At 46.2% G+C, this 26869-nt stretch overlaps 1 protein-coding gene across 1 annotated transcript; it reads right to left on the reverse strand.

Moving 5' to 3' along the window:
- Positions 1-10426: 10426 nt before the first annotated feature.
- LOC119287849 (homeobox-leucine zipper protein HOX2-like) lies at positions 10427-12083 on the reverse strand. The gene is made up of 2 exons (XM_037567479.1): positions 11471-12083; positions 10427-11339 (listed from the first exon to the last, which is right to left on the reverse strand). Exons 1-2 carry the CDS (start codon positions 12014-12016, stop codon positions 10851-10853), a joined length of 1035 nt encoding a protein of 344 aa, XP_037423376.1. The 5' UTR covers positions 12017-12083; the 3' UTR covers positions 10427-10850.
- Positions 12084-26869: the final 14786 nt, after the last annotated feature.

Genomic DNA, 26869 nt, shown 5'->3' on the forward strand with positions numbered 1-26869 from the left:
TTGCTACCATCATCTTTCAACTTTGCTTTCTCAAGGAACGCATTAAAATTTAACGGAACAACAGCACGAGCCATCTATCTACAAACAAACATAGACAAGCAAAATACTATCAGGTACTAAGTTCATGATAAATTTAAGTTCAATTAATCATATTACTTAAGAACTCCCACTTAGACAGACATCTCTCTAGTCATCTAAGTGATCACGTGATCCAAATCAACTAAACCATGTCTGATCATCACGTGAGATGGAGTAGTTTCAATGGTGAACATCACTATGTTGATCATATCTACTATATGATTCACGTTCGACCTTTCGGTCTCCGTGTTCCGAGGCCATATCTGTATATGCTAGGCTCGTCAAGTATGACCTGAGTATTCCGCGTGTGCAACTGTTTTGCACCCGTTGTATTTGAACGTAGAGCCTATCACACCCGATCATCACGTGGTGTCTCAGCACGAAGAACTTTCACAACGGTGCATACTCAGGGAGAACACTTCTTGATTATTAAGTGAGAGATCATATTAAAATGCTATCGTCAATCAAAGCAAGATAAGATGCATAAAGGATAAACATCACATGCAATCAATATAAGTGATATGATATGGCCATCATCATCTTTGTGCTTGTGATCTCCATCTTCGAAGCACCATCGTGATCACCATCGTCACCGGCGCGACACCTTGATCTCCATCGTAGCATCGTTGTCGTTACGCCATCTATTGCTTCTACGACTATCGCTACCGCTTAGTGATAAAGTAAAGCAATTACAGGGCGTTTGCATTTCATACAATAAAGCGACAACCATATGGCTCCTGCCAGTTACCGATAACTTCGGTTACAAAACATGATCATCTCATACAATAAAATATAGCATCACATCTTGACCATATCACATCACAACATGCCCTGCAAAAACAAGTTAGACGTCCTCTACTTTGTTGTTGCAAATTTTATGTGGCTGCTACGGGCTTAGCAAGAACCGTTCTTACCTACGCATCAAAACCACAACGATAGTTTGTCAAGTTGGTGCTGTTTTAACCTTCGCAAGGACCGGGCGTAGCCACACTCGGTTCAACTAAAGTGAGAGAGACAGACACCCGCCGGTCACCTTTAAGCAACGAGTGCTCGTAGTGGTGAAACCAGTCTCACGTAAGCGTACGCGTAATGTCGGTCCGGGCCGCTTCATCTCACAATGCCGCTGAACCAAAGTATGACATGCTGGTAAGCAGTATGACTTATATCGCCCACAACTCACTTGTGGTCTACTCGTGCATATAACATCAACGCATAAAACCTAGGCTCGGATGCCACTGTTGGGGAACGTAGTAATTTAAAAAAAAAATCCTACGTACACGCAAGATCATGGTGATGGCATAGCAACAAGAGGGGAGAGTGTTGTCCACGTACCCTCGTAGACCGTAAGCGGAAGCGTTATGACAACGCGGTTGATGTAGTCGTACGTCTTCACGATCCGACCGATCCAAGCACCGAACGTACGGCACCTCCGAGTTCAGCACATGTTCAGCTCGATGACGATCCCCGGGCTCCGATCCAGCAAAGCTTCGGGGATGAGTTCCATCAGCACGACGGCGTGGTGACGATGATGATGCTCTACCGGCGCAGGGCTTCGCCTAAACTCCGCGACGATATGACCAAGGTGGAATATGGTGGAAGGGGGCACCGCACACAGCTAAGGAACGATCCGTAGATCAACTTGTGTGTCTATGGGGTGCCCCCTGCCCCTGTATATAAAGGAGGGAGGGGGGAGGCCGGCCGGCCCTTGTTGGGCGCGCCAGGAGGAGGAGGAGTCCTCCTAGTAGGAGTAGGACTCCTCCTTTCCTACTCCTACTAGGTGGGGAAGGAAGGGGGAGAGGAGGGGAAGGAAAGAGGGGGGCGCCCCCCCTCCTAGTCCAACTCGGACCAGAGGGAGAGGGGGCGCGCGGCCCTTCCTGGCCGCCCCTCTTTCTTCCCACCAAGGCCCATGTGGCCCATTAACTCTCCGGGGGTTCCGGTAACCCTCCGGCACTCCGGTTTTCTCCGAAATCACCCGGAACACTTCCGGTGTCCGAATATAGTCGTCCAATATATCAATCTTTATGTCTCGACTATTCCGAGACTCCTCGTCATGTCCGTGATCACATCCGGGACTCCGAACAAACTTCGGTACATCAAAACTTATAAACTCATAATAAAACTGTCATCGTAACGTTAAGCGTGCGGACCCTACGGTTTCGAGAACTATGTAGACATGACCTAGAACCATTCTCGGTCAATAACCAATAGCGGGACCTGGATGCCCATACTGGTTCCTACATATTCTACGAAGATCTTTATCGGTCAAACCGCATAACAACATACGTTGTTCCCTTTGTCATCGGTATGTTACTTGCCCGAGATTTGATCGTCGGTATCCAATACCCAGTTCAATCTCGTTACCGGCAAGTCTCTTTACTCGTTCCGTAATGCATCACTCCGTAACCAACTCATTTGGTCACATTGCTTGCAAGGCTTATAATGATGTGCATTACCGAGAGGGCCCAAAGATAACTCTCCGACAATCGGAGTGACAAAACCTAATCTCGAAATACGCCAACTCAACATGTACCTTTGGAGACACCTGTAGTACTCCTTTATAATCACCCAGTTATGTTGTGACGTTTGGTAGTACCCAAAGTGTTCCTCCGGTAAACGGGAGTTGCATATTTCTCATAGTTACAGGAACATGTATACGTCATGAAGAAAGCAATAGCAGCATACTAAACGATCAAGTGCTAGGCTAACGAAAATGGGTCATGTCAATCACATCATTCTTCTAATGATGTGATCCTATTAATCAAATGACAACACATGTCTATGGTTAGGAAACATAACCATCTTTGATTAATGAACTAGTCAAGTAGAGGCATACTAGTGACTATATGTTTGTCTATGTATTCACACATGTATCATGTTTCCGGTTAATACAATTCTAGCATGAATAATAAACATTTATCATGATATGAGGAAATAAATAATAACTTTATTATTGCCTCTAGGGCATATTTCCTTCAATGATCACTATCATAAGCTTCCACTTCAATTGATGTAGGTGCCACAGGAACAACTTCCAGTGCCCTGCTACACACTAGTTGAAGTGATGGTTCAATAACCTTATCAAGTATCCACCATCCTCCCACTCAATTCTTTCGAGAGAAACTTTTCCTCGAGAAAGGACCCGTTTCTAGAACAATTACTTTTGCTTCCGGATCTGAGATAGGAGGTATACCCAACTGTTTTTGGGTGTCCTATGAAGATGCATTTTATCCGCTTTGGGTTCGAGCTTATCAACTTGGAACTTTTTCACATAAGCGTTGCAGCCCCAAACCTTTACGAAACGACAACTTAGGTTTCTCCAAACCATAGTTCAAACGGTGTCGTCTCAACGGAATTACATGGTGCCCTATTAAAGTGAGTGCGGTTGTCTCTAATGCCTAACCCATGAACGATAGTGGTAATTCGATAAGAGACATCATGGTACGCACCATATCCAATAGGGTGCAACTATGATGTTCGGACACACCATCACACTATGGTGTTCCAGGTGGTATTAATTGTGAAACAATTTCCACAATGTCTTAATTGCGTGCCAAAGCTCGTAACTCAGATACTCATCTCTATGATCATATCATAGACATTTTATCCTCTTATCACAACGATCTTCAACTTCACTCTGAAATTACTTGAACCATTCAATAATTCAGACTTGTGTTTCATCAAGTAAATATACTCAACATCTACTCGAATCATCTGTGAAGTGAGAACATAACGATATTCACTGCATGCCTCAGCAATTATTGGACTGCACACATCAAAATGTGTTACTTCCAACAAGTTGCTATCTTGTTCCATCGTACTGAAAACGAGGCTTTTCAGTCATCTTGCCCATGTGGTATGATTTGCATATCTCAAGTGATTCAAAATCAAGTGAGTCCAAACGATCCATCTACATGGAGTTTCTTCATGCGTATACACCAATAGACATGGTTCGCATGTCTCAAATTTTTCAAAAAACGAGTGAGTCCAAAGATCCATCAACATGGAGCTTCTTCATGCGTTTTATACCAATATGACTTACATGGCAGTGCCACAAGTAGGTGGTACTATCATTACTATCTTATATCTTTTGACATGAAAATGTGTATCACTACGATCGAGATTCAATAAACCATTCCTTTAGATGCAAGACCATTGAAGGTATTATTCAAATAAATAGAGTAACCATTATTCTCCTTAAACGAATAACCGTATTGCGATAGACATAACCCAATTATGTCTATGTTCAACGCAAACACCAAATGACAATTATTCAGGTTTAATACTAATCTTGATGGTAGAGGGAGCGTGCAATGTTTGATCACATCAAACTTGGAAACACTTCCAACACATATCGTCAGCTCACCTTTAGCTAGTCTCCGTTTATTCCGTAGCCTTTTATTTCGAGTTACTAACACTTAGCAACCGAACCGGTATCTAATACCCTGGTGCTACTAGGGGTACTAGTAAAGTACACATTAACATAATGTATATCCAATATACTTCTATCGACTTTGCCAGCCTTCTCATCTACCAAGTATCTAGGGTAATTCTGCTCCAGTGGTTGTTCCCCTTATTACAGAAGCACTTAGTCTCGGGTTTGGGTTCAACCTTGGGTTTCTTCACTAGAGCAGCAGCTGATTTGCCGTTTCATGAAGTATCCCTTCTTGCCCTTGCCCTTCTTGAAACTAGTGGTTTCACCAACCATCAACAATTGATGCTCCTTCTTGATTTCTACTTTCGCGGTGTCAAACATTGCGAATACCTCAAGGATCATCATCTCTATCCTTGATATGTTATAGTTCATCATGAAGCTCTAGCAGCTTGGTGGCAATGACTTTGGAGAAACATCACTATCTCATCTGGAAGATCAACTCCCACTCGATTCAAGTGATTGTTGCACTCAGACAATCTGAGCACAAGCTCAACGATTGAGCAATTTCTCCCTTAGTATGCAGGCTAAGAAAATCGTCGGAGGTCTTATACCTCTTGACGTGGGCACGAGCCTGAAATCCCAATTTCAGCCCTCGAAACATCTCATATGTTCCGCGACGTTTCAAAAATGTCTTTGGTGCCTCAACTCTAAACCGTTTAACTGAACTATCACGTAGTTATCAAAACGTGTATGTCCGATGTTCGCAACATCCACAGACGACATTTGGGGTTCAGCACACTGAGTGGTGCATTAAGGACATAAGCTTTCTTCTGTCCGCATAATCGCTACTGTCAACTTTCAACTATATTTTTCTCTAGGAACATATCTAAATAGTGGAACTAAAACGCGAGCTTATGACATAATTTGCAAAGATCTTTTGACTATGTTCAGGATAATTAAGTTCATCTTATGAACTTCCACTCAGATAGACATCCCTCTAGTCATCTAAGTGATTACATGATCCGAGTCAACTAGGCCGTGTCCGATCATCACGTGAGACGGACTAGTCATCATCGGTGAACATCTTCATGTTGATCGTATCTACTATACGACTCATGCTCGACCTTTCGGTCTCTTGTGTTCCGAGGCCATGTCTGTACATGCTAGGCTCGTCAAGTTAACCTAAGTGTTTCGCGTGTGTAAATCTGGCTTACGCCCGTTGTATGTGAACGTAAGAATCTATCACACCCGATCATCACGTGGTGCTTCGAAACGACGAACTTTCGCAACGGTGCACAGTTAGGGGGAACACTTTCTTGAAATTTTAATGAGGGATCATCTTATTTACTACCGTCGTTCTAAGCAAATAAGATGCATAAACATGATAAACATCACATGCAATCAAATAGTGACATGATATGGCCAATATCATATTGCTCCTTTTGATCTCCATCTTCGGGGCTCCATGATCATCATCGTCACCGGCATGACACCATGATCTCCACCATCATGATCTCCATCATCGTGTCTCCATGAAGTTGTCTCGCCAACTTATTACTTCTACTACTATGGCTACCGGTTAGCAATAAAGTGAAGTAATTACATGGCGTTGTTCAATGACACGCAGGTCATACAATAAATAAAGACAACTCCTATGGCTCCTGCCGGTTGTCATACTCATTGACATGCAAGTCGTGAATCCTATTACAAGAACATGATCAATATCATACATCACATATCATTCATCACATTCTTCTTGGCCATATCACATCACATAGCATACCCTGCAAAAACAAGTTAGACGTCCTCTAATTGTTGTTTGCATGTTTTACGTGGCTGCTATGGGTTTCTAGCAAGAACGTTTCTTGCCTACGCAAAAACCACAACGTGATATGTAAATTGCTATTTACCCTTCATAAGGACCCTTTTCATCGAATCCGTTCCGACTAAAGTGGGAGAGACTGGCACCCGCTAGCCACCTTATGCACCAAGTGCTTGTCAGTCGGTGGAACCTGTCTCACGTAAGAGTACGTGTAAGGTCGGTCCGGGCCGCTTCATCCCACAATACCGTCGAAACAAGATTGGACTAGTAACGGTAAGCATATTGAACAAAATCAACGCCCACAACTACTTTGTGTTCTACTCGTGCAAAGAATCTACGCAATAGACCTAGCTCATGATGTCACTGTTGGGGAACGTAGCAGAAATTCAAAATTTTCCTACGTGTCACCAAGATCTATCTAAGGAGAAACCAGCAATGAGGGGAAGGAGAGTGCATCTACATACCCTTGTAGATCGCTAAGCGGAAGCGTTCAAGAGAATAGGGTTGAAGGAGTCGTACTCGTCGTGATCCAAATCACCGGAGATCCTAGTGCCGAACGGACGGCACCTCCGCGTTCAACACACGTACAGCCCGGTGACGTCTCCCACGCCTTGATCCAGCAAGGAGAGAGGGAGAGATTGAGGAAGACTCCGTCCAGCAGCAGCACAACGACGTGGTGGTGATGGAGGAGCATGGCAATCCTGCAGGGCTTCGCCAAGCACCGCGAGAGAGGAGAAGGAAGAGAGGTAGGGCTGCGCCTGGGAGAGGTCAAAACTCATCTGTTGGCAGCCCCAAAACCCTCAGGTATATATAGGGGAAGGGGAGGGGTGCGCCCCCTCTAGGGTTTCCACCCCAAGGGGTGCGGCAGCCCCAATCCCATCTAAGGGTAGCGGCCAAGGGGGGAGAGGGGAAACTTGCCCCCCAAGTTAGGTGGAAGCACCCCCTCCCCAAACCCTAGGCGCCTTGGGCCCTTGTGGGGGGGCGCACCAGCCCACCTGGGGCTGGTCCCCTCCCACACTTGGCCCATGCAGCCCTCCGGGGCCGGTGGCCCTACTTGGTGGACCCCCGGGACCCTCCCGGTGGTCCCGGTACGTTACCGATAAAACCCGAAACTTTTCCGGTGACCAAAACAGGACTTCCCATATATAAATCTTTACCTCCGGACCATTCCGGAACTCCTCGTGACATCCGGGATCTCATCCGGGACTCCGAACAACATTCGGTAACCACATACAAACTTCCTTTATAACCCTAGCGTCATTGATCCTTAAGTGTGTAGACCCTACGGGTTCGGGAATCATGCGGACATGACCGAGACGTTCTCCGGTCAATAACCAACAGCGGGATCTGGATACCCATGTTGGCTCCCACATGTTCCACGATGATCTCATCGGATGAACCACGATGTCAAGGACTCAATCGATCCCGTATACAATTCCCTTTGTCTAGCGGTATTATACTTGCCCGAGATTCGATCGTCGGTATACCGATACCTTGTTTAATCTCGTTACCGGCAAGTCTCTTTACTCGTTCCGTAACACATCATCCCGCGATCAACCCGTTGATTACATTGTGCACATTATGATGATGTCCTACCGAGTGGGCCCAGAGATACCTCTCCGTTTGTACGGAGTGACAAATCCCAGTCTTGATTCGTGCCAACCCAACAGACACTTTCGGAGATACCTGTAGTGCACCTTTATAGCCACCCAGTTACGTTGCGACGTTTGGTACACCCAAAGCATTCCTACGGTATCCGGGAGTTGCATAATCTCATGGTCTAAGGAAATGATACTTGACATTAGAAAAGCTTTAGCATACGAACTACGATCTTTGTGCTAGGCTTAGGATTGGGGTCTTGTCCATCACATCATTCTCCTAATGATGTGATCCCGTTATCAATGACATCCAATGTCCATGGTCAGGAAACCGTAACCATCTATTGATCAACGAGCTAGTCAACTAGAGGCTTACTAGGGACATGGTGTTGTCTATGTATCCACACATGTATCTGAGTTTCCTATCAATACAATTATAGCATGGATAATAAACGATTATCATGAACAAGGAAATATAATAATAACTTATTTATTATTGCCTCTAGGGCATATGTCCAACACCTTGCACTATTGCCAGCCGCACAGGGCGAGCCATGCCCCTTTGCCTGCCGCGCCGGGAGGATTCCGGCGGCCAGGCTGAGGCCATGGGAGGCCACGGCGATGTCGACCTCGTCCAATTCGAACCGGCGGCGATCGATTGCGTCCTTTTCCGGTGTGCGGTGATGAATTCCGACAAGTTTAGGGCGGATTCCGGCAAACTCCGCGGCGGCGTGTTTGCTCCGACGAGGTTTGATCGGTATACGGGGCCCCTTAGGTTCGGCCTTCCAACCTCCAAATATAAGGGTTTCGGGTGTGCATTTTCGGTGGCCTGAAATTTACGGGTTGGACCACTTTTACGGTTTCTGTTCTGGACACTTTTTTCCAACAAAACTGTAAAACGCAGAAATTATGCGGGTTTGACCACTTATACTAGGTCTGCTAGAGATGATCTAACTGAGCCGAGGTGGCGACAAGATTTTATGAGTTGTTCTGTGTAAACTATTTACTATGTAGCGGTAGTAAAAGTGGTGTGACCATTTATTTTGTTATCTCATATCCAGGTAAATGTTTTTCCTTTGAAAATAAGGACTGCTCCATTAAGTGATTTATGAATCACTTAATATAAAAAATCTGAGATTGAGATGTGTGTTTTCATGAAATAGGACTAACTTTGACACTTTCAAAAAAATAGGACTTCCTATACATTTAACTATAATATAAATATAGATAAGGTTTTCTACTTTCGAAGACCAGGCTAGGGCCAAATATGCTCGCAATATTGTTTTGGTTGAACAACTGTGACCCTTGCATTTTCTCTTTCTATCTATGTCTTTATTCTCGGAGGAAGAAAAAAATATGACCTAGTAGCATAAATGAAAAGAGGTCGCTTGATCAACGCGACATGTTTTCCTTCCCTTCCCCTCGGCGTCCAGGGCAAACTCGTGCCCTCTAGACTCAGGGAGCTTGTCCTTAGAGGCACGTGTATGAAGACTTCTCGGTTGTCATTGGTGCCTTGATATGGGAGCGACGACATCGATGCATCGACAGCTCGTTCTCCCGGTGGTAGTGGTCGATCTTTGATGAGGGCGGACATCAGTTTGTCCTTTGATGGTAAGATACACATGTATGTTAGCAACTGGGACCAATCGGCATGTTCCCTCATCCGACTAGTGCGAAGTGACTAATAAGCCTAACAAGAAGCCAACAAATCAAGCGAGTTGCTGCCGTTCCATCCATCTATGCAGCCATCTGAATTGATCTTGCCGTCACTTAGTTAGGTCAGCCCTCCCTCTTCCATCCACTCACCATCGACATCACAAGCTGTTGCGACCTGCGACTTGCTGCGATCGAGCACAACTGATGAAAAGGCCGGAAGCGAAAGCAAAGGAAGCGATTAAACTTTGGTCGCCGCGCGCGGATCGCGTAGAGATTCAACTGTCGGTCGAAAACAACTCGGGCCAGACCCAGAGGTCCAATGCGCACTAACCAAGCTGGATTGCAGGTGGTCTACTCTAATCAGATCTCCTAATGATCTCGCCATGACTTTAGCCCCTCACTTTGTCTACGGACTAGTTAATTGGCTTTTGGACTAAAGCTTCTCCGAGGCGCATGTGTGCAGCCAGGGCTCGTCGTAGACACGCACGGTTGTCTGTCTCAACATGCTTGTAAATATATGATAATGAGGTGTGGGTGGGTTGCTTTCGCTTAAACAAGTTGCTACATGTCTGCTCTCAGATGCAAGATTCATCATGAGTGGTAGGCTAGTAGTAGCTAGCGTGGAAAAAACCATTCTTTTCGAACCAGGTCACTGTTTTTTGATTGAATTAAACTCCAACAAATGATATATGTATGTGTAAACACAAAGGAGATCAGGTTCATCGAGGCGCTTAGTTATGCTTTTTATCGCAAAATAGTTGATAAAATTACGAAGAGAAGGACATGGCTCCGAATAGTATACTCTTGTTGGAGAAGAGTGGAGAATGTGAATGAAAGATGATATTTCATTAATTTCCTTCATCAACCAATCATGAATTAGTGGATTTGTGGTGGCAGCAGTAGTACAAATCAATCAACAAGCTGTTAATCCAACAACCGGCAGGGTTTGGTGGATGGGTACACGCCGTCCAGGAAAAAGCGGACAGCCATTTGTTCCTCCTTACTAATCTGTTTCTTTCTGTTTTGTTCGTCGTCGGTTCGATTCCATCGAATCCGAAAGGAAAAAAGGAAAGGAAACCAAACCGAAAATTCCATCAAACCGAAAATTACTACGTACTAACCGAAACCAAACCATCGATCGATCGCTAGCGCTGCTAATTACTACTATCCAAACCAAACCAAACCAAATCAAATCTTTTTCCGGCGATCGGCTGACTGATTTGCCAATTGATTACTTGATTGACCCAATCGACCGCCGCCTGATCGAATCTCCTAATTAATCGCCTCGGCTGGACCCCGGCGGCGAGAGCGAGATCTCGTCGTCTCAGAAGAGCTCTCTGGTGACGAGCGGCTGCGCGGCGCCGTTCCACGCGCCCTGCTGCCTGCCGGACCGGTCGGGGGCGGCGGCGGTGGTGGTGGAGGGGAAGAACTGGCAGTGGCTTGGCAGGACGTTGCCGGCGGGCTGGGCGGCGGGCTTGGGGTGGCACTGCTGCGGCTGCTGGTGCTGGTGCTGCGTGGCGGCCGGTCCGGCGGTGGTGGCGGCGACGCGGCGGCAGGAGGGGCACATGGTGAGCGTGGCGGCGGGGGCGGCCTGCTGGGCGTGCACGGCCGGCGCGGCCTTGAGCGCGCGGAGCTCGGCCACCTCCTTCTCGAGCCGCTTGTTCTGCTCCGCGAGCTGCTCGCACCAGCGCTTCATGTACTCGCAGTCCACCTCCGTCTGCTTCAGCTTGGTGCGGGCGCGGCGGTTCTGGAACCACACCTCCACCTGCCGCGGCCGCAGCCCCAGCCGGTTCGCCAGCGCCGTCTTCTGCTTCTGCAAACACACAGCCATAAGGAAATCTCGGTCAGCTCAATGCGATCGCGAGCAATCCATGGACGAACACTTGGCGATCGATCTTGGCGGATGGATCGCCGGAGAAGGACGGCGAAGGGATGATGACTTACGGGGTTGAGCGTGCTGTGCGTCTTGAAGCACTCCTCGAGGACGGCGGCCTGGTCCTTGGAGAGCCGGAGCTTCTTGCGGCCGCCGGCGCCGTCGCCGCCGTCGTCGTCCTCGTCGCTGCCCGCGGCGCGGGAGACGCCGGAGCCGGTGCGCTCCAGGCCCCTCTTGGTGCCGGCGCTGACGCCGCTCTCGGGCGACGTGGACGTCCTCATCCCCGGCTCCTCCTTCCGCGGCTGGTTGTGGCCGGCGTACTGGTGCAGCCCGTACGACTCCTGCGGGCCGACGACGGAGCTGAGCGCGGCGGTCCAGTGCGAGGCCGGGGAGGAGGAGGCGGTGGTGGTGGAGGACGTGAGGCTGCCCTGGGAGGCGAGCCCGAGGCCGAGCCCGAGGCCCAGGTCGAGGCCGGCGGCGGCGGCGCGATGCATCGTCGATCTCTCTCCGGCGCGGCCCGATCCGATCTGGGAGCTCCCCGGAGCGGGAGGGAGGACGATGGCAGTGCCCGGTGGTGGAGATGGTGGTGGTGTGATGATCTGGTCTGGTCTGGGCATGCGGCGGCGGGGTTGTGCGCTATAAATAGGGCAGCGGAGGGGCGAGCAAATGATGAGCTGTTGGGTTGGATGGGGGAGGTGGATCTCCTCTCCTCGCTACCACCAGCGGCATCCAATTATTATATTCATTGCCCGTAAATGAATTGCTAAATAATGGCGATAAATACTTTCCCCTTGCGCGCCACTCGATGGCTCGCCATGGCCCATGGCGCCCGTGCATGCTGCCTTCCTCGATCTGAGCCTTGACCCGGTCCGACCCGAGCCGAGCCGAGCCGAGCCGTTTCCTCGGCTGGCGGAGCTCGGCTGAGTTGTGGCCGTGTGGCTGGCTGTACGCGCACGCGTTGGAACTCGGTGCGGGACTGCGGGGGTACGACAAGCTTTGGTGCGTGCGCTCGTCCCGTATCGTCTCGTGTGTGCTTCGCTTGCTTGGTCCATGAGATCGCCACATCTTTGTAAAAAAAAAAAAAAATTCTAGCTATAGCTTGCGATTAGGCTACAATGTCTGTTTTGGTCGTATGAGTACCATACAGTGTGTATGTTGCAAAACATCATCAGAACTCTTTTTTTTTTTTGCGAATAAAACATCATCAGAACTCGTGGATATCAAGGACAAAACTATACAAACCCAAGGCAAGAAAAGCAGTGGACGTTGTTGAATTCCATTTATACCTTCAATTGATAGAAAAGAGCTGACAGCTGAGTACAACATGTTAACTCTTCAAGTTTGGATGACTGGTGTTGTAAAATAACAAACTTCATGCACTCTGCATTGGTTCATACCATTCTTCAATACATGAAAGACAAATGTGAAATACCAATCCAACAGTTTGATGAAACCTACCAAGAAACTGCCAACAACTACCTCTTTTCTACATTGAAGCCTGAGATCGGATATGTCATAGGGGCAAATACCAAACCTCATGTTACAACAAGTGAAAACGATGCACGCCACAAGTACAAAATTTGTACTCCCTCCGTTCGGAATTACTTGTCTCGAAAATTGATGAATCTAGAACTAAAATACATCTAGATACATCCATTTCTATGACAAGTAATTCCGAACGGAGGGAGTAGAATTTTCGTCATGGGTTACTCTGTGTGCCTCCTCATCATGGAGGATCTTGTTCGATCGAGAGCTGGATCTCTTCTCCTCACTGGCACTCATTGTATCCAGCTATTATATTAGTTAACTATAAACAAATAATAAATAATAGTGATAAATAGTTCCCATTGCATGCCACTCGCCTCGTCATAGCGCCCAGCTACCGTGCATGCTCCTGCGCTCGATTTGAGCTTTCCTCCTTTCCTTGCGCCTGCGAAACTCGTCTATACCGCGGCCATGTTTACACAATGGAACTCGGTGTGGGATTGGGTCTGCGGGAGTAGTACAATGTTGGTGTGTGCGGCAACCTCGTGTTGGCTTGCTCTAATGTGATCACATTACATTAGCAGGCACATCTCTGCAAAAAGTGTAATCGAATCTTCGTTCGATGAGATCTGCCATTAGAGTGCATCACATTTATGTCGTCAATTCATGTTTTTTCTTGTTTACAAGTTTTCACCTGCATATTGGGTTTCAAATTTCACTTCAACATAGTGTAGTTCTAGTATTCGTTCAAGTTCCCATTGTATTTTCCCACCTTATTTTAACTTCCTGGTTGTCTTTTCTACTGTGGAATTTTTAGGGTCTTCATAAGTTCCAATCCTACTGGTATTTTCTTACAGCCTAGGCTCATGCAACATGAAAACAATGTAGTAGCAATTAGTAATATAAAATACACAAGAAACTTATGTGATTGCGACAATCCAAAATAATATTGTCACATGAATGGTAGCACACACTAGTACAAAAATGACCTTTAATACCGTTTCGTAAGGACCTTTAGTCCGGTTCTGGAACCGGCACTAAAGGGTGGGGACTAAAGGTACCCCCACCTTTAGTCCCGGTTCAACATGAACCGGGGCCAAAGGCCCACCACGTGGCACGAGCCCGCGCCGGGGGCTGGGAGACCTTTAGTACCGGTTGGTAACACCGACCGGTACTAAAGATTTTTTATTAAAAAAGTTGTTTTTTTGAAAAGAAAATGATTTTTTCTTCTGATTTTCAAATTTCTGAATTATTCGATGATTTAATCTCTAATCAACCCTCATCATTGCTCTAATCATCCCTCATCATTCCAAATCGGCTAACTTCCCAGCCGATCACCCATCCTCTCACTACTCCAGCTTGAGCACACTTAACTTCCAAGTTCTATTCCCGCTAGTTTCCAAGTCTGCACTTGTTGTTTATCTGACAATACTAAGATGTCAATCCTATTAACCCTCAGGAGTTTAGCTTGAGCATGAAGCCACACGTTTCACCATTTGAGTTTGAAACTATTATTCTAAAAAATTATTATTATTTAGTAACACTAATATTTCTTGAATAAGTAGTTTGGCCAGATTTGACCATAGTTTGATCAAAATTCAAAAAAATTAAAATAATTATTTAGTAACACTAATATTTCTTGAATAAGTATTTTGATCATAGTTTGACCAGATTTAACAAAAATTCAAAAAAACTGAAATTTGAGCATATCTTTTTTTTCCTTTTAGAATTTGAATATTCTAAAAATTTGCAAACAGGCCTATGGCTGTCAAAATCAGATGCGGATTTTCGTGCTGATTTTTTTGATGTATTACGCATTTTTTTCCGACATCGTATGCTAAAGATATGGTCATTTTACTTTTTTCTAACACTTTTTTTGCAAAACATGTTGAAATTTATGTTTTTTAATTTCCCTAACTACTAGTCAAAGTTTTTTAATTTTTCAAGTTTTTATCATTTTCTTTTGTTTCTTTGAAACAGAAAAGGCGATATGGCGGGGGGTAGAGTTTGAAAATTGCCCTATAGTCCCGTTTTTTTGACTCCAACCGGGACTAAAGGTTAGACCCCTTTTGTCTCGGTTTGTGACACAAACCGGCACTATAGGTTAGACCTTTAGTCCCGGTTCGTGTCACAAACTGGGACTAAAGGGGCTCGTGGGGCCCCGACCCGATGCCAGCTGGCCACCACCCCCTTAGTACCGGTTCGTGCCACGAACCACTACTAAAGGTTCAACACGAACCGGGACTAATGCATAGCCGTTCGAACCGGTACTAATGGTATCATTAGTGCCGGTTCATTTACAGACCGGGACTAAAGAGCTGAACATTAGGTAGTTTTTCTACTAGTGACATGGTAGGGAGCAATCCGATGCTCCAAATATACAACTTGCAATCTGATACAATGTTCTGATCATCCAATTGTTAGCAAGGAGTATGTTCCAAAACATCCATAGAACTACCGAATATCAAGGACAAACTATACAACACATTTGCACATACAAAATTACCTAGGCAATAAATGCAATGGACATGGTAAATTCGGTTTATACTTACAACTGAAAGAAATGAACTGGAAGTCAAGTATGATACTATAATTCTTAACTTTTGGGTGATCGGTGTTGTAAAATGATTCACTTAATGTTGTCTGCATAGTATCATATCATTCTTGAATACATGAAAGTCAAATGTGAAATACCAATCCAGCATTTTGGTGGCTTGTATCTTTTGTTGTCTAGCTAATCTTTGCATTAAAAATTGAAATCATGTGTATCTTAGGGGCGGATACTAAATTTGATGCTACTTGTAAACAATGAAATAAGCACCTATGATGCCTTTCAAATCAAAACGCAAATACACAACTTGCATACTTTTTGTTGTGGGCTACTTCGTGCCTATATATCACAAAAGATCTTGCGGCATGCTCTGGTACAACCCATGGCTAGGGCACATGGGTAGGTCATCTCACCCCAAGGTAGTTCGAGAATGTGATATACTAGGGTAATGTTCTAGACATGGGATCGTGGTCTTTGAAGACAGAGGAGAATGCCATTGATATCCGATGGCTCTTGGAGTCGACAACAGCGGTGAGAAAGTATAGATGGGCTAAAGGCAAGCCATTGAAGGAGGATGTGTTGCGGCAGGGGAGGTCAAGGACACAACTGATGAATGGCATCAACGTGGATGCGGTGACGACACTCAAAGCAACCATGATGGGAAGGTAGAAAAGTGATGTGGTCTCGATAGGGTGATTGTGCGAGAGTTGATGCGGCCTTGCACGCGTTCTCGTCTACAACCTCAAGACGTACACCCAATGTTCAGAATTGATGCAACGTGGACCAAACATTCTGATGGAATTGTGCAACCCATAATAATTGTGTAGCACCTTCAACACAACACAAAGAGCCATGAAAATCTCTTTGGTTCTTGTATGGTCACATATATTCACCTCTACTTGCATACCGACAAAATTCATGTACGTATGAGATACAAAAAGTCTATTTTAGTAATGTTTTAATGTTTCAGTGCCTAGGATTACAACTCAAGATGGGAATGGCTGGTCCCCCTCTATCCCGTACCTGGTCCCTGACGGTCCGCTGATGTGTTCAGGGACATGGAGTTGCTCAATAATCCAATACCAAGTGGCCTCATGTCTCATTAGGCAACATGCTCCTACCAATTTTAATAATATATTGCAAGAATAAGGAGCATTTACAGAACAATATTATTTCAACTCGCAAACCGTTGACTATAGGGCTTATTAGTAAGTTAAGATATTTAGAATTATTTTTGTTAAAAAAAAGAATATATGCATCTTCATTTCCTATTTCTACCATGAATAGTTTGCATTCTAAGGTAGCATCTTTGTAGCTCCGAAACAAAAATAATATTAGGTTAGTATGTTCAAAATTTTGTATGAGCACAAGAGTAAAAACCTTGCAAAGACATGTACATTGTAATGAATTTTTTTATTTGCGAGAAAAACTTCCGATCTGTTCATCAACTATTAAGGTAGTACTACAAAGAATATCAGAACTAAAAATACATCCTGGACACCTAAATTTGGGTTGACCCGCTTGTTCTAGTGGGCCGATACCGATCGGATCCCCTGATCCAATTTTCTTAAAAAGCCGACCCAGAAGACCCATCGGCCTTTAAATTTTGGGCCTGACCAGTTTCCCAGTGGGTAATGTCGCGGCCCATCCCCATCGTGAATTTCGGCCTGGCATATCTTCGCCGCCTTCGCATAGCTTCGGTCCTATATGACTTTGCAGGTTCCGGCGTATTTTCATGTGTGTGAGTTGGTGTTGGCTGTGTGCATCTTAGGTATGCAAAGGCCGGCTGTGCTCATTGTGTTATGTGTCTTCTTGATGCCCTATCTTGAGCTAATAAAACTCACCCTTTATCGAATATCCTTCATCCATTTTATTTTTTATTTAACTGGTGACGATTGTTCAAGTGTTTCTAGAACCGTATGTTTCCCAGAGACCCCTATGTATGTGAGTGATCATCACCAATTATTTTCTGAAATTATTAATTAAGACTCGGCCAGCTGCGAGTCCAGGATATACTCACTCTTTTTTGGCACGTACCAAAACCCTCCCAAGTAAGATTCGGACCGATTCCGCATGGTGCTAGCTGCTGGGACACACGACGAAATGCTAAACTAGTCCGCGCACGTACGTACACGGCTTACTTGCTTTGTTATCGGCTACGGAAACGTTGGATCTTGCTGCATGCTCATGACCAGTTCTAATCATCGAGCTCTTTTCTTTTCTTAGGGAAATCGTCGACTAGCTAATCGGTCAACATCACCACACACAAGCACATACCACACTCGATCGATCGATGTAATTATTGATCTGGCCAAGAACGGACAACGAATGGCTCTGGCCCTGTCGCGGCGACGCCGATTCCGAGGAGTGAAACACGCAAGCAAACAAATCGTGGGGCTGCCGCGCCATGAAGCAACCGAGATGGAGCGCGATTAGCGCACGTAGAGCTGACAGGACCAACAATTTGCATGGATCGATGCATGCATGGGCGCGTACGTAGGCTGGTATCGAGGTGGCGCCCGGTGATTGGTGGATTGGAGCACGAACGGGTCAATTCGCCAATGACGTCGCGTCGGGATTCCTGGGGTGGCCGGTTGTCCATGTCCCCTGGCAAAACTACAGCTGCGTGGCTCATTACAAATTGATCGGTACGTGTTGTTCTTAGGCCAGCCGATAGCTTCGGTTTTATTATTAAGCACTGGAGTATTCTACTTTAATTTGTGTGTTGATTAATTGTATATAGGTTAGCAACCAGCTGTCCGGGTTTATGCATACATCCATGCGTGAATCCTGTGGTTTGGGTAGGGGTGGACGGATGGCGATAACAACCTCATTCGGACTTCTTAACAAGATCAGCGGTAAATCCATCGCAAAAAAAAAAAAGATCAGCGGTAAAAAAAAAATTGAGCGTTTTTTTTAAACTAGTATATTTCAGCGGTTTTGTACGTTGAACATAAGGAACGGATGTAGAGATCCAGAAGATTAGTCGTTCACAGAAAGCTGGTCATGCTATGGCAACAATTGGCTGTGGCCAGAAGCGAACAGCGTGTTGGCTCGCAGACGTACCACAGGAGATTAGCACTATCATTAGTCATGATTGTAAAACTGTTACACTACCCCAAACAAAACGCCCGGCATGTTCACGTACGCGACCTAGCTGGCCGTCACCGCCCAAAAAGCTAGGGTTCTCCGCCTCCCGCCGGCGCCGGTGCCGGCGCCGGTCCGTCCCGTCTCCGGTGGCCTTAGAGCCATGGAGGCAGAGTGGATCTCGGTCTTTGCCTGTGGGAGGACTCCATTTTTAGATATTTTTTTTGAGCTTTGTTAGGGTTTGTGTCCTGCTCAGGAAGACGAGACGGCGGCGACTCCCTGAAGATGGAATAAAGGTCTCCCCATCTAGCCCCTGTTCCGGTGATGTGTCGAGCATCATCGGTGGGCGTGTGGAGGTGTGTCTCCGGCGGATCTGTCTTTGGTGGATTTGCTCAAATCTATTCGTCGTTTGTTTTCGTTCGTGTGCCTTCAGGTTGGATCCTTCTGATCTACACTCTTCATCCGCGGCGGTTGCTGATTCTATGGGGCCTTAGCACGACGACTTTTTAACTGTCTACTACAACAAGGTTTGCCCGGCTCAGGCGAGGGAGGGGAGATGACAGTGGCACGCCTTCGGCTGGCTTCAGTGCTTGTAGTCGCCGCTAGGTGGACTATGAATCTGGATGTAATTTTTATTATTTCTAGTGTTCGTTGTACTACCATGATTGAAGATGAATAGATTGAAAGTTTTTCCGAAGAAAAAACTGTTATCACTTAATTAATGAATTGCTCTCCCCCAAAAGATGAAAGAAAAAAAGACAGCTTAGGATCGAGCCATACTGCAGCTGAGTGCGTCGACCGAGCCGGCTCACGCTGGATCGACGGCTCATGAGACCAACCGAGCCAGGCGGGGTGCTCGCCCTCAACCGAGGAGGAAAGAAAAAGAAAGCGAAGGCCCATGATGATTTCCAGCGCACCGAGAGAGAGCCCCTGGGGCGGGGCCCACCTGTAAATTGACATGGTGGAAAATTAGGACAGGGGTGGCCCACCGGCCCGGCCGTGCGCCTCGCTTTGCCGGCACTTTTCCTGACACCACCCACAACCTCCCCGCAATCATTGGGGACGCCAATCACTCCACTGCTGTACTTAAATTACTGTATTTGTATTCCCATTTTCCCATTTCACTCGTCCATCCGAACCTAAAATTACCGCAATCAAGTAACCATACATGACGTTTTTTTTTTCATCGATAACTTCAAAAAACAAAAGGTTACTAGTATGTAAAAATAAAAATATTACCCGAGCCTAATTTTGTGGATCAATGTACAGTAGTAAATTTCAATTATTTTCTATTATGTGTAAAATAATCAGCTGCAAGAAGGTAAATATCAGCTATGGACGTTGGTTAACTGTCAGTGGTGCGCACATACGTCAACTAAACTACTCCCTCCGTTCCTAAATATTTGTTTTTTTTAAGATTTCAACAAATGACTACATACGAAGTAAAATGAGTGAATCTACACTCTAATATATGTCTACATGCATTCATATGTTGTAGTCCTTTTGACATGTCTAAAAAGACAAATATTTGGGAACGAACGGAGTAAGTATCAGCTATTTACAGGGCATTTAGTTGTCCTTTTTTATATTTTGATTGATACTGTCATTATTATTCAGTTTAATCTCAGCCTTTTCTGCTCTATCTATGCGATCTCGGATCCAACTCAATTACCCGATAACTGCCACACGTGTGGTGTATCGGGTAGTTGTGCCACACGCCTCGTGTGGCATGGACAGTAACCGGCCCACACATCTACGTGCGGGCAAAACAACTAATGCCCACACACATCTTTTTTTTCCTCCTGAACCCTCTCACACGCGTGCGTGTGGGCGAAGTTGATAATGCCCACACGCCTGTATGTCAGGCCTTGTACCCTTCTGGTCCCGCACGCGACGCGTGACGCCACCGCGCGCCCGCAGTTGCCATGGTCCAGACCCTCGTCCATATTCGTTTATCTGCGGTTGCCATGTCGTTGAACTACGGTTGCCATGTCGGACAACTGCAGTTGCCATGGTTGCTCAACTGCAGTTGCCATGTATGGTCTGATCTAATGTAGTTGCCATGATTTCATAACTTTAGGAGTTGCCACATACTAACACTAGGCGGTTGAGAGAGTTGTCATGTGCTCACAAGCATGCTAGGGCAGTTGCCATGTAAAAAGGAAGAGTTGCCATCTGCTTACGTGCACGTTAGGGCAGTTGCCATGTACGTGCACGTTGGGGCAGTTGCCATGTACCATGCAAAAACACATGGCAACTCGGTAAAAGACAGTTGCCATCTGCTTACGTGCATACTAGGCAGTTGCCGTGTACCCTGCAAAAACACATGGCAACTCGGGTAAAAAAAGAGAGTTGCCACCTGCTTATAAAGCACACTACAGGCAGTTGCCATATGCGCTGCAAAAACACATGGCAACTAGCAGCTTACGTGTGGGAGAGGAGACGGGCGTGTGGGCGAGATGGCAAATGCCCACACACCAGCCCTTGTGCGTGCCTGGAAACTGGTGTGTGGGTGACCTGCTAAACGCCCACACACCGGCCCCTCCGTGTGGTAAACGGATGTGTGGGCGAACTATGTCACACACCACACACACGCCTTGTCCTACGTGGCACAGAAAATCAGCCAAATTGTGTCAAGATTCGTGCATATAGTACTGAACGGTGATGGATGCGTGTGGTCGAGATGATCAACGCCCACACGTGTGGGCGTTAACATTTCCGATTATTATTGGATGGGCCATGCCTGCCTCTCAGTCCATAGTGGTTGCCCTTGTTTGCCATTGCACTCACTGCCTTGGAAACGTGGGACCTTGCACTTTTGGCCTGACGCACACGCACCAAATGATTGCATCCTACTACGAGTTGAGCTTGCTTTGCGCGTTCCATCACCACTATAAATTTATTTCTAATATCAACACATGACATTTTCTCCACTTACTACTACTCCCTCCGTTCCTAAATACTTGTCTTTCTAGAGATTTCAACAAGTGACTACATACGGCGCAAAATGAGTGAATCTACACTTTAAAATATGTCTACATACATCCGTATGTTGAGTCCATTTAAAATGCCTAGAAAGACAAGTATTTGGGAACGGAGGGAGTATATTTATAAAGTTTCGGGATATATGCTATGCTGGGAGCAAAAAAAAGGTGGATAAAAGTGGTGGCATCTGACAGGGCATCAGGTGGCTATTTTAATCTTTGGGTGAACAATGACCGATATTTTTTCGCAACAACAAACAATGTTGTCGAGTCACAACTTAAGTAGGGTTTTTTTTGCGAGAAAACTTCCAATTTATTCATCTTTAATCACGGTAATATAATGAACACCGAAAATAATAAAAATTACATCCAGGTCCGTAGACCACATAGCGACGACTACAAGCACTGAAGCGAGCCGAAGGCTAGCTGCCGTCATCGCCCTTCCCTCGCCGGAGCAGGGCAAAACTTGTGGTAGTAGACAGCCGGGAGGTCGTTGTGCTAAGGTCCCATAGGACCAACGCGGCAGGACAACAACGGCTGCCGTTGAAGAGTAGCATAGATAGAAATGATCCAACCTTCACACGCCCACGAGAACATGTAGTTAAGGAAAATGTTGTAAGTATAAGAATAATGATTAGAGAATTTAATCATTATTTGGATATTTTATTCACACCTAAAAATTCTTGTTCTGTTGCAAAGCAATTTGATTGATCATTTTACACTGCTACAACGGAACTCAGTACACTACTTGTAATACTGGTCCACCCGACAAAGCTATGCCTATCCTGAAAGCTCCGATTAACCTTGATTTTAGTGAAAAACTGTTGCAGTGCAGATACTGGTCCACCCGACTCAAAAACTTGTGAACCGCCACGCAAGAACATAACTTATGAAGCGATCTAGCTTCCACGCTTTTTGTAAAGGTTGCAGTCACAATCACTTAGGGTGGAAGCTTAGCTGGATTTAATTCTAGTTCCCATGTACGTAGTTTGCGTCGTCATTAACTTTTTGGCCCTTTATTTCGATTGTGCAGTGCAGATGTAGATGGAGGGAAGTGGTATGCATGGACGCAATGATAGGTCCCATGTTTATGTATCTTGGCATGACAGGGAGGACATGGGCAGTCTTGTACTGAAAGCTGCATCATGGCAGAGCAAGAGCAAGAGCAAGAGGAGATGGGGTGTTTGAATAATGGTGTAGGGTGGCGTTCAAGCGCCCTAGATGTTGTTGTCGGCTCAAGTGGGCGCTTCTTTTATCCTCAAATTATTAGCTATTAGTTTCATTGCATATGCATATGCTAGCTGAGTGAGCAGCACTCATGCATTTTAATAATTACTATAAGAAATCATAGAGTACTTATGGCAAGTAGGTGATAGAGGTGGCCAATCAATCAAGAAAAGACGAACAGCATTCCACTGATGAAGAAGTCAGTCAGTACTACATACATATGTGTTGTGTTAGTACATATGTGTTGTGTTAGTTGTGATTGTTAGTATTATGAAATGGTAGGTTGAGACATGAGAGATTCTGTTGAACCGAAAGCACTGAGGGTGTGTAATCATGTTTATTTGGACACAAGGGAAGAAAAAAAAAAGTAGTACTAGTGAGGTAGAGTATCAGGTGCGTGTCAATAATTGGTTATGTGATTCATTCAGCTGCATGGCACCGTCTCCATCAGCGCCATTCTCCATCTTTTCTTGGTAAGTAATCCAATCTCTCACAAGCTTCTACTCCAACATACTACTACGTAGTATAGTGTACTTTATGCCACCTTTAATCTGAAAACGGAAGTGCTCACACGAAACCATTTCTGGAGTATCAGTATTTATACGCAGCTGCTGCAGTAGTACAGTACAGTACAGTAGGGCAGTGGCGAATGCAGGACGAAAATGAAGGGTGGGCTCAAAGTTAACGTGAAAAAAAATAAAACATTCGTTTGAAGAAAAAAAAACTTCATGTCGTAATTCCTTTCTCCAATGTTGAGATTTTCCCATATTACTACTGGAAACATGTAGTATTTAATAATTTTTTCTGATATTTTTTAAACATATTAATTTTGGAACAAAATTTTAAATCTGCTTAGCTAAATAGCAATAATTTCCTAGTCCATTTGTCAACCTTCCGAGAATACTACTAGAAAATGTAGTATTTGCCGCATTTTTGAACCAAATTTTGTATCTGCTTAGAGCATCTTCAGTCGGACTAGGCAAATTCGGGCCCACAAATGGCCACGGACGCGTCCGCGGGCACTGACCGTTCAGTCCTCATATTTCTCGTCCACATCCACTTACCTCATATCCGATCCTATATCCATACTAAACGATGCAACTCCTTGTTGATGTCGAGGTCGGAGTCGGAGCGGCTACCGGAGCTCGACATGGTCGCCGGAGTCGTCTAACTGGATCAAATCAAAGAAATCAGGGGAGGGGAAGAAGAGACAGAGCGAGAGCGGAGTGATGTAGGGTTTCTGGATTGGGGATATTTGTGGGGACGGAGTGGGCTCGTGGTGGGCTGGGCTGACGTGGCGGACGCGCCTAGGCCGTCCCATATCCATCCTATAATTGGGCTGGATATGAGGGGCGCCGGACGGCCTAGGCGTTTGAAGCCTGTTTGAGACGCCTGTCTGGATAGAAATTTCGTTATCGGTCAGTGACCGGACCGTCCACCCGGACGTTTCAGGCGGATTTGAGGCGCCCAGTTGTAAATGCTCTTAGCTAAATAGCCATAATCTCCTAGTCCATTTGTCCAAATGTGCTCAAATTTTTCCATGATACTATTGAAAGCATGTAGTTTTTAGTGTATTATTTTTGGATTTTTTGAAACGAGTCTAGCCATCTATTGTGAAAAAATGGACTGCACTTCTGTTCGCTCAGGGAGAGATATGCTCTACTGCTACTGTTCGCAATGGCTCTAGGGCATTTAGCAGTTGGGCTGTTGCCGTATTGGGCTGCTGGGCTGAGATGATGTGTAGTAGTAAAAGTAAAATGCTTTTTTTGAGGGTAGGCTAGAGCCTGTTTAAGCCTAGCTACTGGACTCGCCACTGCAGTAGGGAGTATATGCGCTAATTTCTTCTTCATTTTATGAGAAAACAAACGCATAGCGTGCATGAGTTCCACCAAACAAGCTAGCGGTGCATGCATTTGGTGAAGGGGTGACAGAAGTGTAGTGCGTGTACATCCCATTTGATTCGGATCTGATCTGATCGATCTGGTTGGCGCAGTTTCATCCTATCCCATGCATCCGCAACACATCCTGCAGGAACAGTGAGGCCAGGAGGACACATGGGCGAGGAGAGACGTGGTGGGGGTGGCGCAGGTCCGTGTGGTGTAGGAGCTGTCCCTCACGTGCGTCCAATGATGGGGGGCGGGAGGCGACCGTTCGGGCCCAGATGTACGAGGCTGGCGGGGACTGGCCATGTGCCGGCACCCGTGGAGCGGTGGAGGCGGGGCGGTCGTGCGCATCGGTCGGCCCAATCATTCGCCCCACTTGTACCAGGCCGAGCTTATGATTGATTATTATTGGTTTTGGTTGGACCGATCCATTCATCGGTCCTTCTTCAGTTGGACGGACGACACGGCTGGACGGTTGCTCTGCTCGCCTCATCATTGGCTGCTGCTGCTGCTACTAGTGCCAAGAAGCAGGAAAAAAATCGTTATAATACTACGCACTGCACTATCTACAGTACGCTGCAGTACCTTTATTTGGAAGGATATGTAAAAGTTGGTTGGGTGGTACGTACTTCCTCCGTCCGCAAAAACTTGTCCCTCAACTGGATGTATTTAGCACCAAGTTAGTGCTAGATACATCCATTTGAGGAACAAGCTTGAGACAAGTTTTTCGGATGGAGGGGGTAGTATGTAGTATAATTGGAGGCCGGTGCGTATGAACGTGTGAAACTTACGAACGATGAACCAGCCAGGTGGTAGGATTAGTGGCAGCAACAATGGTACTAGCTAGCATGTAACGTGACGGCCAGCTCGGCGTTAGTTAGCTCTCCGTTGCTATCGGATGTATGGAGACGTTCGTCGATCGTTGTACAGTTGCGCACCGCCCACCCCCGGACCAGATGTGTCGACCGTCGCAGATCTCCCTCTTTTTTTTCGGTGGATCGTTGTAGCAGATCTCGCTCGCAACCAACCCGAAGAATTGTTGGTTGGAGTTACCTGACGGTACCACCGAATCATTCCGCTTTGCATCGATTGGACCAACGCACCCGTGGAAATTGCAGTTAACGTTTGTATATAAACGAGCTACTAGTCAGAAACAATGTGGCAGTGTGGTACATCAGACGAGGTGGATGAGGGTGCAGAAAGAGAGATGCTAGACTTAGAGCATCTACAGTGGGGCGCCTCAAACCAGCCTCATACATCCGGGTAGATCGCCCGGTCACTGTCCGATCGTAAAATTTTCATCCAGACGGGCACCTTGAACGGGCTTTAGACGCCCGGGCTGGCTGGCACCCCTCATATCCAGCCCAAATATGAAGGGGATATGAGGCGCCCGGGCAATGCCCATCACGTCGGACCCGATAGCCCGTCCCGCCCCAAGTTGCACCGAATCCACCACCAAGACCCGTCGAATCCATTTGCTATCTCCTCTCTTCTTTCTTCTCTGCGCCATCCGCCTCACATCTCCGCCGCCGCCAAGGCCCGCCCGGGTGTATGAGGTGGGTTTGAGGTGGCCGGCTGGAGATGTTCTAATATACCCCACACACTGCCTAGGGTTATCTCGTGTGCCGGTAGCAGCAACTCGTATAGTCGTATTGATTTGGCCAACATGGCCGGGCTGTCAAAGACACCGGCCGTGCATGTGTGGTGTGCCTGCTCGCCCGCCCGATCGACCAAGTTGCCGTTTGCTAAGGCAACTACCTTTCCGTAGGCTGGACCGGTCGATGGGTAACTGCTGAATTATTCCTGGTGCACATGCCTCGATCTATCTCTGCTCTTCCTGGCCCTGCATGTGATCCATGGTCGCTGGTAATCATTTTTTGTTGTTGCGGGTGGCCGGTAATCATTTCTCTTCTCACGCATCTCTTAGCAGATCGATCGATCAACGGTCCAGTAGTATTCGAGTACGCCTGGATGCGTATACATAGATTATCTCAATAATTGCGTACGTGCAGCGAAGATGCGTGTTGCTAGGAAGCTGCGTGCATCCATCCGTGCTCCTGATGTGTACTAGTATTTGTTTGTTTGCTTCGATCGGTGAGCTGTGCATGCAAACATGACAGAGTCGAAATGGGTTTCCAAAAGCACGTGAATGCGCTTCAAATGATTGTTATCAGGTCGATTGATCACTACAGTATGTATTTGTAGAAATCTCCTCCCCCTACAAAAATGGCCAGTCGCCACACCTTCATCTAT

This window comes from Triticum dicoccoides, chromosome 4A (assembly GCF_002162155.2).
Source record: "Triticum dicoccoides isolate Atlit2015 ecotype Zavitan chromosome 4A, WEW_v2.0, whole genome shotgun sequence".
Taxonomy (NCBI): Eukaryota; Viridiplantae; Streptophyta; class Magnoliopsida; order Poales; family Poaceae; genus Triticum; species Triticum dicoccoides.

Excerpts from the sequence above, each read along its gene's own strand:
- LOC119287849 (XM_037567479.1), bottom strand. The coding sequence starts at position 12,016 with ATGCCCAGACCAGACCAGATCATCACACCACCACCATCTCCACCACCG. Across the intron at positions 11,340-11,470 it reads CGCACAGCACGCTCAACCCC|AAGCAGAAGACGGCGCTGGC; the intron begins GTAAGTCATCAT and ends GTGTGTTTGCAG.